The sequence below is a fragment of the Triticum urartu genome, chromosome 5, assembly GCF_003073215.2.
Source record: "Triticum urartu cultivar G1812 chromosome 5, Tu2.1, whole genome shotgun sequence".
NCBI lineage: Eukaryota > Viridiplantae > Streptophyta > Magnoliopsida > Poales > Poaceae > Triticum > Triticum urartu.
Window position 1 is genome coordinate 520830038 of NC_053026.1, and position 12428 is coordinate 520842465.

The 12428-nt window shown below is 50.6% G+C and overlaps 1 protein-coding gene across 2 annotated transcripts; it reads right to left on the minus strand.

Moving 5' to 3' along the window:
- Nucleotides 1–1927: 1927 nt before the first annotated feature.
- On the minus strand, nt 1928–10142 carry LOC125510327. 2 transcript variants are annotated; one of them, XM_048675482.1, is made up of 2 exons: nt 9685–10102; nt 1928–7592 (listed from the first exon to the last, which is right to left on the minus strand). In XM_048675482.1, the coding sequence occupies exon 2, from the start codon at nt 6406–6408 to the stop codon at nt 5428–5430; it is 981 nt and encodes a 326-aa protein (XP_048531439.1). In that variant the 5' UTR covers nt 6409–7592; nt 9685–10102; the 3' UTR covers nt 1928–5427. The 2 variants fall into 2 exon arrangements, 1 of the variants encoding a protein (XP_048531439.1); XR_007284548.1 differs by lacking the exon at nt 1928–7592 and adding an exon at nt 9373–9600 and having other exon boundaries at nt 9685–10142.
- Nucleotides 10143–12428: the final 2286 nt, after the last annotated feature.

The window sequence follows — 12428 nt, forward strand, 5'->3', positions numbered from 1 at the left end:
TATGACCCGGTGCCATCAATATTTATAAACCGGCAATTTTGGCAACGATAAACCGGCAAGTTCTACATCCTTAAGCCGGCTGAAGATCAGATGAGTATTTCAAGGACCAATATTTTTTTAAGCATTGGGAGCTGAATCAAATGAATTATTCTTCACAATATTTCTCTGTGACAAACCAATGTCAGCAAATTGATTATGAAGTTGGCCTATTGAGCTAGATTTTCTAGAATAAGGAAATGACAAGGACTTAAGGATGATCAGGATCAGTTTAACATGGATAAATCCAAATTAAACTGGGGGCTAATGTTGGGGATATACCCCCCGATATGACCCAACTGGAGTTATAACCCGGCTGGGACTTGATAACCCAGCAGATGTTAAGTCAGATGATAACCTGGCAGATGTTAAGTCAGATGATAACCCGGCAGGTGTTAAGTCAGATGATAACCCGGCAGATGTTAAGTCAGATGATAACCCGACAGGTGTTAAGTCAGATGATAACCCGATAGGTGTTAGGTCAGATGATAACTCGACAGATGTTAAGTCAGATGATAACCCGGCAGGTGTTAAGTCAGATGATAACCCGGCGGATGCTAAGTCAGATGATAACCCGGCAGTTGTTAAGTCAGATGATAACCCGGCAGACAGTCATAACCCGGCAGACAGTCATAACCCGGCAGACAGAGTCGCCTGGGGTTAACAAGCCCGAGACGTTAAGAAGCCCAAGATGTTAAGAAGCCCATGAAGAGAAGTCAAAATAGTTTAAGTCTTAATCCGAGTTGGACTCTACATGTAACCTGCCTCTTCAATATATATAAGGAGGGGCAGGGCACCCCAAAGGGGGAGAGGAATAATCTTAAGGGTTAGTCATAACTAGGAGAGCCGGTTTACGGCGACTCCCTCGTGATGATAATGAGACCTAGCCACAAACAACATGTAGGGTTGTTACCGGATAATGTTTCCCGGGGCCCAAAGCTATCTAAACCCTTCTCTTGTGTTGCGTTTCTCGATTCCGCTTAACCCCTCTCAAGCTACCACACAGATGTGTTGGCCTCATGACTAAGTCCTCACACTAGGACATCTGCCGTGACAATTCCACGACATCCCCCAAGCTTAAACCTTTGCTTGTCCTCAAGCAATTCAGTAGATAAACTGAAAGTGATAAAGAAAAACTTTTAAAAAATATCTTTGCTCTTGTTGTTGTAAATATGTGAAGCCAGCATTCAAGTTTTCAGCAAAGATTATGAAGTAACCATATTCACAATAACATTTAGGTCTCATGTTTACTCATATCAATGGCATAATTAACTAGCGAGCAATAATAATAAATCTTGGATGACAACACTTTCTCAAAACAATCATAATATGATATAATAAGATGGTATCTCGCTAGCCCTTTCTGAGAACGCAAAACATAAATGTAGAGCACCCCTGAAGATCAAGGGCTGACTGTATTCAACCTAGGATTCCCTCAGCGCTGTCGCCTGTGTACCTCTCAGCCATTGCTTGTTGGCGGCAAGGGGGGAGTGTGTTGCTTTGTGTGACGATGCGAGGCGATGTGTGGCAGCTGTGGCGTTCACCGGGGGGAGATCGGCTTTTATAGCCGCAGTAGGGTGGCAAGAGCCTGCATGCCGGACGACGCGTGGCAGGAGCGAGCGGGATGCACGTCGGCGAGGCATCAATGGAGGCTGACCGACGCGGCAGCGCGGCAGCCTTGGCATTGATTCTCATGGGAATCGAGGCGATGAGGACGACGAAGCGGCATCTCGCTGACTCGGCGGGCCCATCTTCGTTTGCGCCAAAAATGCGTTCCCCAGCGCCCCCAGGCGCCACCCGCCAGCGCGCCTGGGTCCGCCGACGCCCGTTTCGGCCCAAACTAGCGAAAAATGGGCTCCTAGGAGCGCGACTGGGCTGATTTTTGGTCGTCGGCGCCAAAAACGCCTGGGGGACTGTTGGGGGCACGACTGGAGATGCTCTTAGTAGTTGGCAATCCTACACGCACACCAATAGTCATCAGTTACCAGTGGCAAGAAACAAAGAAACAAAGACCCATTTCAAAGCTTGAGGGAAAAAACGCCCCGCGTCGCCTAACCCCGGGCGACCCGGGCGCGACCGTTCACCTAGCATTGTCGCTGCACCTTTCTCGTCTAGTTGCCGCGCCGCCGCCGGAGGACGCCGCCGGGCGAAGCCCGCGTGGCTGACGGCGGCAGGGGGCGCCTTCCCGCGACGGCCTTTGGTCTGTAGGGTAGAAGCTCCGGCGGCGCATCGGCGTGCGTCGGGACAAGCCCGTGGTCCCGGCAATCGGTGGCTGCTCGCAGCGTCTCGTGTAGGGTGCAGCAGCGGTCACCGGCGGCATGGCTGTGAGGCTGTGTCGGGGGCGTAGGCATGAGCGACGTGATGACCAGATCCGTCTGCTTGTGTGGTGGCTGGGCTGCTACTAAGCATTGGGCATGGCCACGTCTCGGTGGAGTTAGGCCAAGGGACCATGGGTGTTGTTGTCATGCGTGATGCGGCGCCGTGGGTCTTGGCTGTCGGACAATTCTGCTTTCTGGCTTTAGATTCGGCCATGTCGACCCCTAGGTCTATGGCTTGGACATAACTCTCTTCGACATGGAGGCAATCACGGAGATGTCATGCACATTATTTGGTGCGGTGGCCTCTCCGAATTGCAATGGCCACTGAAAGATCTTCGCGAGGATTTCTCTCTTCAGATTGATGGTTGCCTTTGACTGTGAGATGCAATATATGGACAACGGCTTGACGCAGAGGATAAGGTTGTGCAGTGGCGGAGGTCGGTTTTCTAGCCCATCACACGTAGTTGCTTGGATCGCGAAAAAGTGATGGCGACAACATATGGTTGACTCCGATGGTGGTGCTTCTAAAGTACCTGGTCTTGAGCTCCGGGGTGAAAACCTAGGTCTGATACAAGTTGTTCATACACGGCAATGGCGATGCTTTGCATCGTGATCTTGTTGAGGCATTGCTCGGATAAGCTCAGACTGATTCTTCAGGGTGAAAACCTAAAATCTCACCTCTGATGGTTAGATCCGGTGATGGCGGCATAGAGTGTCGCTCCCTTCGTGCAGGCATTGCTGTTGACGAACCTCATTATCCATATGGTGTCATGAGATGGTTGGTGCGGATGCGGTTGTTGTTGTATATTGTCGATCATAGATTTGTTTGATTTGATTCTTTTTCTCTCATTTAGGCATAGCTTTGGTCTTATATGACTTTGCTATTTGCCAGCGGGTTTTTGTGTGTGTGTGTGTGTGTGTATATATTGGTATTGGCTGTGTGCATCCTAGCTATGCAGAGGCTGGGTGTGTGCTCACTGTGTTTGTATCCACTGGATGCTTCATTTTGAGTCAATAAAATCCACCCTTTCTCGAAAAAATCAGTTACCAGTGGGGGGCCACATTGTCCACCCATCACTAATAAACTAGATGATGCCCCGCGCGTTGCCGTGGGAACTATATTAAAACAAATCCATCAGCAAATGCTTAAAAACATTTAAACCTAATGAAAATGCAAATATAAAAGCTTTCTTAGTTCATATTTTTTAAACAATAAAACATACAAATTATGTGACAAAATGATACACAAAAGGATAAACCTTTTGGAGTCAACATAATGTGACGCCATATTTTAAAAAATTGTTAAGCATAAACTATATATATTACGCCAAGGGTCTAACACATATACAGTTCATGAATACACAAAAATCAGCACAAAAATCTAAGTTGTGACTAATATTTATGAATTAGTTTCCCGGGAAAAGAGGCATGCATGACTTAATGAAGTGGCATGGATTACATGGATAGATTAATGCAGGAAGTGTAACTTATGAGTACATGCATAAGGTATACAAATAATTAAGATGTTGCAAGAAGTGTAAAAGCTTTCTATGGTCACACGATTTTGATTGAACGGGTACAAATAAATAGATGATGAGGAAGCATGCATGTTCAGAGAAATCTAGAAGTGGGAGCTAGCTATTTTTTAGATATAATAAATACCAGTGGCATGGTGAATCCCAAGGCCTGCTACTAATATTTTTTCCCAGCTCAAAAAAAAAATTCCGGTATTTTTTAAAATCCTAATTATCTTCGTGGATATCTTCTCTTCTCAACGTATGGCCCGCTACTAATTTTTTTTAGGATATTTTCCTCTTTATCCCTTCACTCTTAATTATCTGATCCACCTATGATTGGATATCCACTCTTCTCAACTTAGGGTACAACGCTGCTACACACACGACAAATCTGAACGATTTTCAGACGACACAATACATCAAGCCGTCCATGCATAGACCAAACACTGGATAGCACCGTTAATTCCTCGGTTATCCAAAGTTCGTGCGGTGAAGTGTCGTCCGCATAGTAGTTTAGCTTAGGGTATCTTCAACACAGATCTCATACCTTCCCACAACCGACCGAATCGAGCTGTCCCGGAGCATTTATTTATTTATTCCGCTCACATAGCCTATTCTGGATCTTCGATGGTTTTAAGTGCAAGTTATACACGTACATATTTTGGAAATACAAACGCTTGTATTGTGCATACACTAGTTGATCAATTGGTTAGCTTAGTGATGCATGCATGGCAAAGCTAGCTGTCCACGACGTACTAGCGCATGCATGCATCAGGTCTTGCTGCAGCTAAGAGCATCTTCAGCTGCGCTCTCAACAGGCCTCTTCAGGTGATTTTTTCGCGCCGACGCTAAAAAATCGACCCAGTTACGTTTTCAGAAACCGTTTTTCGTCGGTTTGAGCCGAAACTGATGCCGACGGACCCAGACCAAACCCGGCGCGCCGGGGGCGCCCGCGGGCGCCGGGGCGAGCAGTTTTGGCGTGAAAGAGTTGTGGGCCCGCCGAGTCAACGACACTCGCATCGCCGTCCTCATAACGCCTCGGTTTCCCACGGGGAATCAATGGCAAGGTTGCCGCCGGCTAGCCTTGCCATTGATTCCTCACGGGCGGCGCTTCACGGACAGCGCGACGACGCCTCCCCTCCCGTCACACGTACACACGGCGCGCGGCTATAAAAGGAAGGCCTCCCTCGCCTTTGGCCACACCCGCCCACACCCGCCGCCAAGCTCTGCCTCTCTCCCTGTGCGCAGCCGATAGTCCTGGACATCTCAGGCCCGGCCCTGTCGGCCCACCCAGGCCCGGCCCTAAAATCCAAGGCCTAGGCCCGATGGGCTTGTCCGTGGGCCGGGCTTGGGTCTGAGTTTTGAGCCCATCAGCAGGGCCTGGACGGGCTTGGGCTTGGCATATTGGCATTTTAAGGAAGAGGCCCGTCCCACAGCCCTAAGCCCTAAGGGCTTTTCAGGGCTTTTTACGAGATGGGCCGGGCTTGGGCTTAAAAAGAAGGCCTGATGGTAGGGCCTGGGAGGGCCTGGGCCTTAGTTTTCTGCCATGGGTTTTTTTAGGCCCGGCCCATGGCCAGATATAGCAGCCATCGCCGACGTTCCTCCCCTCCCCTCTCTCCCCAAGCCCACCCGATGGCCGAGCAGTTCCCCGCGATGGGGCGGCGGCCAACGGCTTCGGCCGCCACTCGCTCTACGAGTGGGAGGCCTATCTCTTTTTCGAGGCGAACATCCCGGCGCCGCCGGACATGCGCGCCGGGCCGACAGGGTGGAGACTCAATGCCGGTGGAATCCCCATTCCCTCGGTGCCCGACGACGACGCGCGCCCTGACCTCTTCGACGCTGAGATCGACCGCGTGCGGGCGTCGTTGACGAAGGAGCAGCGCGCCCTCCCGCGGTACGCCGCCGACAACCACGCCTTGTGGGCAGCGTACTTCCAGCACCAGCAGGCGCAGCGGCTGACGTCCACCAACGGGCGATGATGGTGGGGGCGTCAAGAACAGCGAGGGGCGCCGCCTAGGGTGGGGCGCCCCCGGCCGGACGCTCCATGAGGTACTCCGGTACCTCGAGGGCGGCAATGACCCGCTGCTGGCATACCTTGCCGCCACCACCGCCCCGGTCCCCCGCCGGAGCGTCAGGCAATGGTGCCCAGGAGGTTCGGCTCCTCGTCGTCTTCCTCCTCTCACTCCTCCGGCTCGCCGACGGTGTTCGGCGTCAAGGCCGAGCCCACAGCAGAGACGCTGCTCGGCCGGCGCACCCGCAGCGCCGGCATCGTCATTAACGAGGGCGGCAGGCGCGCCTCCTCCTAGGCTCATGCGCGCTACGTCAAACCGAAGACGGAGCTGGGGCTCGCCGCCGTGAAGACGGAGGCGAGGCTCGCCGTCGTGAAGACGGAGCCAGTGCTCGCGGGCGGCATCAAGGAGGAGCTCGACGATGCGGCGGCCTTGAAGTGGGCGCGTGACGACTGGGCGTGTGACGGAGCTGGAGCGCCAGCGGTTCGCCGCTTGGCGCCATGGCCGGGGCGAGGGAGGCGTCGTCATCCTCGACGACAGCGACGATGACGCGACGCCACCACCGGTCCGCCAGGGCGACGCCGGGCAGGGGTTCAGGAGGGGCGGCCGTATGAAGGAGAAGGACGACAAGGACAACGGCTGCGGCAACGGTAGCGACTTCGCCTCTCTCAGTGCCTTATTCGGCCTGTAGTCGCATTTATTTTTTTAAGTATTTTATCTATGTAAAAAACTATTTCAATTCGCCGAAGTAATGCACTGTTTCATCGAATATTTGTCCCCTTCACCCAATTTTAGTCAAATAAATGTTCAAAAAATATTAAAACAGACGCTTGGGGCCTGATTTTACTGTCGATTCGCCCCCATGCGGCGATTTTTCAAGCTGCCTGGGAGGCCAACCGCTGGAGATGCTCTAAGGTGCGTGTACACGTCTCGGCCGAGTCGTACTCTACTCAAATACCATTATGTTGGTGAACCTATACATACCTAAGTACACCTACGCTGGTCGGCATGGACACGTATATACCTTAATACCCGATCGATGGCGTGTCCTATGCTGCGTGGTTAGTCATGCCCACTTAGTGAAATCACCACGGCAAGCTAGTTCAAGTCAGGAGGTTCACGACAAGCTCTTGATTGAGAACATAACGCGTGCATGGCTAACTAAGGCCTTCTTTGGTTCATAGGGTAGGAAAATTGTAGGAATAAAAAAGTCATAGAAAATGAAATGACATATATCTTAAATCCTATGAGTAAGAATTGGAAAAGAGATGTTCTTTGATTCACATCATAGGATTTTTTTCATTGAGTCTAGGCTGATGTTTATTCTTTGATTCACATCATAGTATTTTTTTCATTGAGTCTAGGCTGATGTTTATTTTTCAATAAAATGTGGAGCATAGGAAGAATTTCTTCATAGAAATAGGATTTCATTTCTACAAATCAAAGGGCTCTAAAGGAATTTTTTTTATAAAAATCCTATCATATGAAATTTCTCTAAATCAAAGGAGGTCTAAGTTTTTTTACCGGAGCAGGGAGCTACCGGTGAGTCTCTAGCCAATGAGCTTGCAGCGTATCTGACTCCATCTGACATTCTCAGATGTATTTGGTTCCTTTTCTGCATTTGTGGCATTGATATGTCTTTGCTCAGGGCCCACAACATTTTATGACATGGGACCCACCATGTTCTCATCACGCACACATTTCCCATCGCACTGTGTCATGAACCAAGAACATACTTTAACTGTTTTCGTCATATTCACCAATATCACTTCTAGTTTACATATTCACAGATCAAATATGGACTAACATACCCAATAACTCTTGCATATGTCACAAAAAAGATAGGTGGTATATTTCACATATATGAACTATAAATCTCTTTCATAGTTCACGATGCCAAATTTCACTTTCACTTGAGTAATTTCACTTAAAAAATAAGTGGAATGAAGAAAAAGAAGAATGCTGATAACGCCCACACGTGTGAGCATTAAGGAGTCTGCCCACACATTTTGTGTGGTGTCTAAGGGGATCAGCCCACACGTGCGTGTGGGCAAAACAACTAGCGCCCACACGTCTATTTTTTTTCTTGCAGTCCCTCTCACATGCCTACGTGTGGGCAAAATGCATAACGCCCATACGACCTCTCTCAACCACCTACCTCACGGTCCCGCACGCCCCGCGTGACAGTCATCACGCGTCCCCGCAGTTGCCATGGTCCGGACCCTCTTCAATGTCCGTTTAACTGCAGTTGCCATGTCGCTGAACTACAGTTGTCATGCCGGACAACTACAATTGCCATAGTTGCTCAACTGTAGTTGCCATCTTAGGTCAAGTGCCAGATGCCATTTTGGACAACTACAGTTGTTGTCATGTATGGTCTGATTTACTATAATTGCCATGATTTGAAAACTTTAGAGGTTGCCACCTATTAACACTAAGCAGTTGCCATGTATGATCTTGTTTACTACAGTTGCCATGATTTCAAAACCTTAGGAGTTGCCAACTACTAACACTACGCAGTTTCCGTGTAGCGCTACAAAGAGACATGGCAAAACAACATGTTCGGATAAAAGAGAGAGTTGCCATCTGCTTACAAGGACACTAGGGCAGTTGCCGTGTACCCTGTAAAACACATGGCAACTGACATGTTTGAATAAAAAAAAAGTTGTCATCTGCTTACAAGCACACTAGGGCAGTTGCCATATACACTGCAAAACGCATGCCAACTGAGAGCTTGTGTGTGGGAGAGAAGACGGGCGTGTGGGAAGATGACAAATGCCCACACACCAGCCCTTGTGCATGGGTGAAAACTAGCGTGTGGGCGAACTGATAAACGCCCACATATCGGCCTCTTCGTGTGGTGAAACGAACGTGTGGGCGACCGGATGAATGCCCACACACCAGCCCAGTCCTCCGTGGCACCACAAACATGCCAAATTTCATGCACCCACAAACGGAGGCGGATCCACGCGTGTGGGCGAGATGCAAACGCCCACACGTGTGGGCGGTAGTGTTTCTGAAAAAGAATCACATCTATCTTTGCCACCGCTATCAATTTCACAAATTTCAGTAACACATTTCAGTCTTTTGAAAAGACCTATTTCAATCATTTTCAGAAACTGATTTTAGCTATTTTAAAAGACCTGTTTCAGATTCTCAAAAACCTATTTCAATCATTTTCAGAAACTGATTTTAGCTATTTCAAAAGACCGGTTTCAGTTTCTCAAAAACCTATTTCAGTTTTCCAATTGACCAATTTCAATTATTTCAGAAAATATGGTTCACACATATGAATTCCTTGGGATTTCACATATGAATTTGACAAAATATATTTCATATTTCAACAATATCACTTTCAGTTTACATATCCATAAATCTAATATGGACTAATATCACTTTCTTTCGCAAATCTGAACAAAATAACTCTTGCATGTGTCACAAAATCAGATAGGTGCCATATTTCGCATATATGAACCATAAATCTCTTCCATATATCACAAAACCAGATTTCTCTTTCACTTGAATGAATTTCAGAAGGAAAAAAATCAGTTCTATATGAACCATAAATCTCTTCCATAGTTCACAAAACAAGATTTCACCTTCACAAATCTAACACTGAACATACATCACAAGCTGAGAAAAATTCAGAAAAAAAGAAAACATTGGTAGGAGCGATTTCTTTCAATGGTCCCAAATATTCAGAGGATAATCGCCATTTATCTAGGTAAGAACCAATATCATGCAAAATATAAAAATCATGAAGAACAGGAGAAAAGGAACGAGAAAATTGGCTTCTTAGCTCACCAGAAGAGTTGGGGAAGGAGGGTACGGATCCGACGGCGACAAACTACCGCAGCACGACGGCCGGGGGGTACCCGTCTACGCACCATCTCGGTGGCATCACGGCGGCCGGAGCAGCCAGATCTGGACGTTGCTGCGTAGGGGAGGCCAGATCTGGTCTTCTATGGCGACAGGCTGCCGGAGCACGGAGCGGCGGTGGCGGCGGGCTGCCGGAGCACGACGCGTCGGTGGCGGCGGGCTGCAGGAGCACGGAGCTGCGGTGGCGGCGGCCTGCCGGAGGAGCAACCGAGAGAGAGAGAGGAAGGGGGAGGGAGAGAGAGAGAGTCAGCCTCACGGGTCGTCGTTAGGGTGTCAGGGTGATATAAAGTCGGTCGTGGGCGTGGGTGGGTACCGATGTATTTTGCTAGGTATTGCTTTCGTATAATAAAAATATGAGAACAAATAGGTGGCACGCGCGTTGATCTTAAAGTAGGGGCGGACGACGGATTCCTCGCCGGTAGCTCCCGCCACCGGTGAAAAGGAGTTTCCGCGTGCATGGCGCGTTGCTGTCTCAGGCCGGTTCGACGTGGCATTCAGCTCTGGCCACATGGCATCCTTGACCAGGGCGTTATGGTGTCTAACATGGTATCTTGGATTCGGACATCATGTTTTTTTTAGAAATGGAGGAGGATTCTCGGCCTCTACATCTAGACGATGCATGAAGTCACTTTATTAATTATTCACATAAGACCTTACAAAGTCATATAAAAGTAAGACTAGAACCACCGTCTAGGCAACATCTATCGCTACTCCTATCCAGTTGATGTAAGGATGCTGATAGTCTGGGTCTAATACCAAACAGACCTTGCAGCCAAACCTAACATTTAAAACTTGAGGTCCCAATCAGGACGTCTGCCAGGTATGGGCACCCACCAGTCCGGCGCATTCCTAAACCAGGACACATGCCGGGTATGAGGCCGCCGCAGCCACCTGTCATCAATCCATCTTCACTGATGTACTGTTGCATCTGCCTTGCGCTGTCTAACTGCCATCGACACCACCACGACGCCAGACAACGCCACCATCCTGCGCTCGTCCATCATCACACGCCCACCGGCGAGACCCTGCTCCTCCATGCCGCTGAGACCCGCTGTTGTCGACGTGCCAGATACCACGCCGCTCCTCCAAAGTGAAACACCACATGCTGCCACTGGTCCCATCACCTCCGCTTGCAGTTCCTCAAACAGAGCACCCAAACGCCCCAGGCGGCGCCTCCAAGAAGGACACGATACACGCAGTGCCGCCGCCGCCCAATCTAAGGAGATTTAGGGTTTTCACCCAGGCATGAGGTCGGGGTGGACGGCAGGGACCCCGACGGCGCCTGCAAGTAGGAGAATGACGACCCTGGTCGTCGCCACCGTCGGGATGAACGAGTCATCCAGAGTTTCCACCGGTCCGATGTCACCTGTACCAGCCCCCACGAACTGACCGAGGCCGACGACCACGATCATAAGCCACGAAGTGCAGCGGGAGAGAGCCTGCAGCGCGGAGGAGATCCACCGGCGACTCAGCGCCCACGTGGTGAAGACGCCGTACATCCACCCCCCCCCCCCCCCCCCCCGCGAACGTCACCAGCCGAGGGCGCCGTCGCCATGCCTAACGAGGTCGCCGCCCCTGGTCCGGGTTCCTCCACGAAGACCAAAGTGGCGAGATCCACCGCGAGCGACGAGATCCGGCACCACGCGGCCGACGCCATCGCCCAAGCCCACCGTCGACCGACCCCGCCGCCGCCGGGAGCCCGCACGCTGCCGGGAGTCCCACATCCATGGATCTAGGCACCCGTGCACCGCCGTGAGTCCGCCGCCTCCGAGATCCGCCACACCGTCGGGAGGGCCGCACCCCGTGGATCAGGGCGCCCGCGCCGCCGCAGATCCGGGAACGGGAGGAGAGACCCTCTACCGCCGCCATCACACGCACGGGCTTTGCCTGGCGCCAACCATTGGTAGCGGCGGAGGGGGAGGCGACGCGAGAGGGACGTGAGGGGTCTGTCAATTGATTTCTAGTCTTAAAAGTAAAAGGGTCATTTTATGAAATTATTAAATGGGGTTCATTTTATGCTAAACTTTACAAAAAGGGTCAGTTTTGTCACCTTTCACTCCAAATCGATTGGTCGATTATGCATATGCGCGCACTTCCAGAGCGGGCGCTCGCTTATGCAAAGTGTATGTAGGTGCATCCCACCCATGGAGTATGCAAAAGCTAGGGCAAGGCAAGGCAGTTGTGCACTGTGTTGTGCTGGGATAGGTACTTGCTACCTTAGAGCATCTCCAGTCGTTCGGCCCCCCAGGACGCCAAAAGAGCCGCCTGGGGGCGAGCCGGCGCTAGATTGGCGTGTGGGGGCGACTTCGTTCCCAGTCGTCGGCCCACAGGTCGCCCCGAGTTTAGCGATATACCGTACAAATATATGCAAACTCGGTGATTTTTGCATGAAACTCAGCGAAACTTCATTGAATTTGTACAAAAAACATGAAAACATGCAAACTACGCCTAGCCGCCGTCGTCGTCTACATGCCGAGAAACCTGTAGAAACAGGTGTAGTCGTCATCGTCGTCGTCGTCGCGTGCCTCACCTGGGCCGCCGCCGTCCCTGCTACAACCACTAGTGCAGAACCGGGCAATAGCACCGGTTCGTAAGGCCCTTTAGTGCCGGTTCCATAACCGGTACTAAAGTGTGGTCACTAAAGGCCCCCCCTTTAGTACCGGTTCAGC

Bases quoted from the DNA above. Each gene is read 5' to 3' on its own strand.
- LOC125510327 (XM_048675482.1), bottom strand. From the start codon at position 6,408: ATGACGACGCCTCCCTCGCCCCGGCCATGGCGCCAAGCGGCGAACCGC.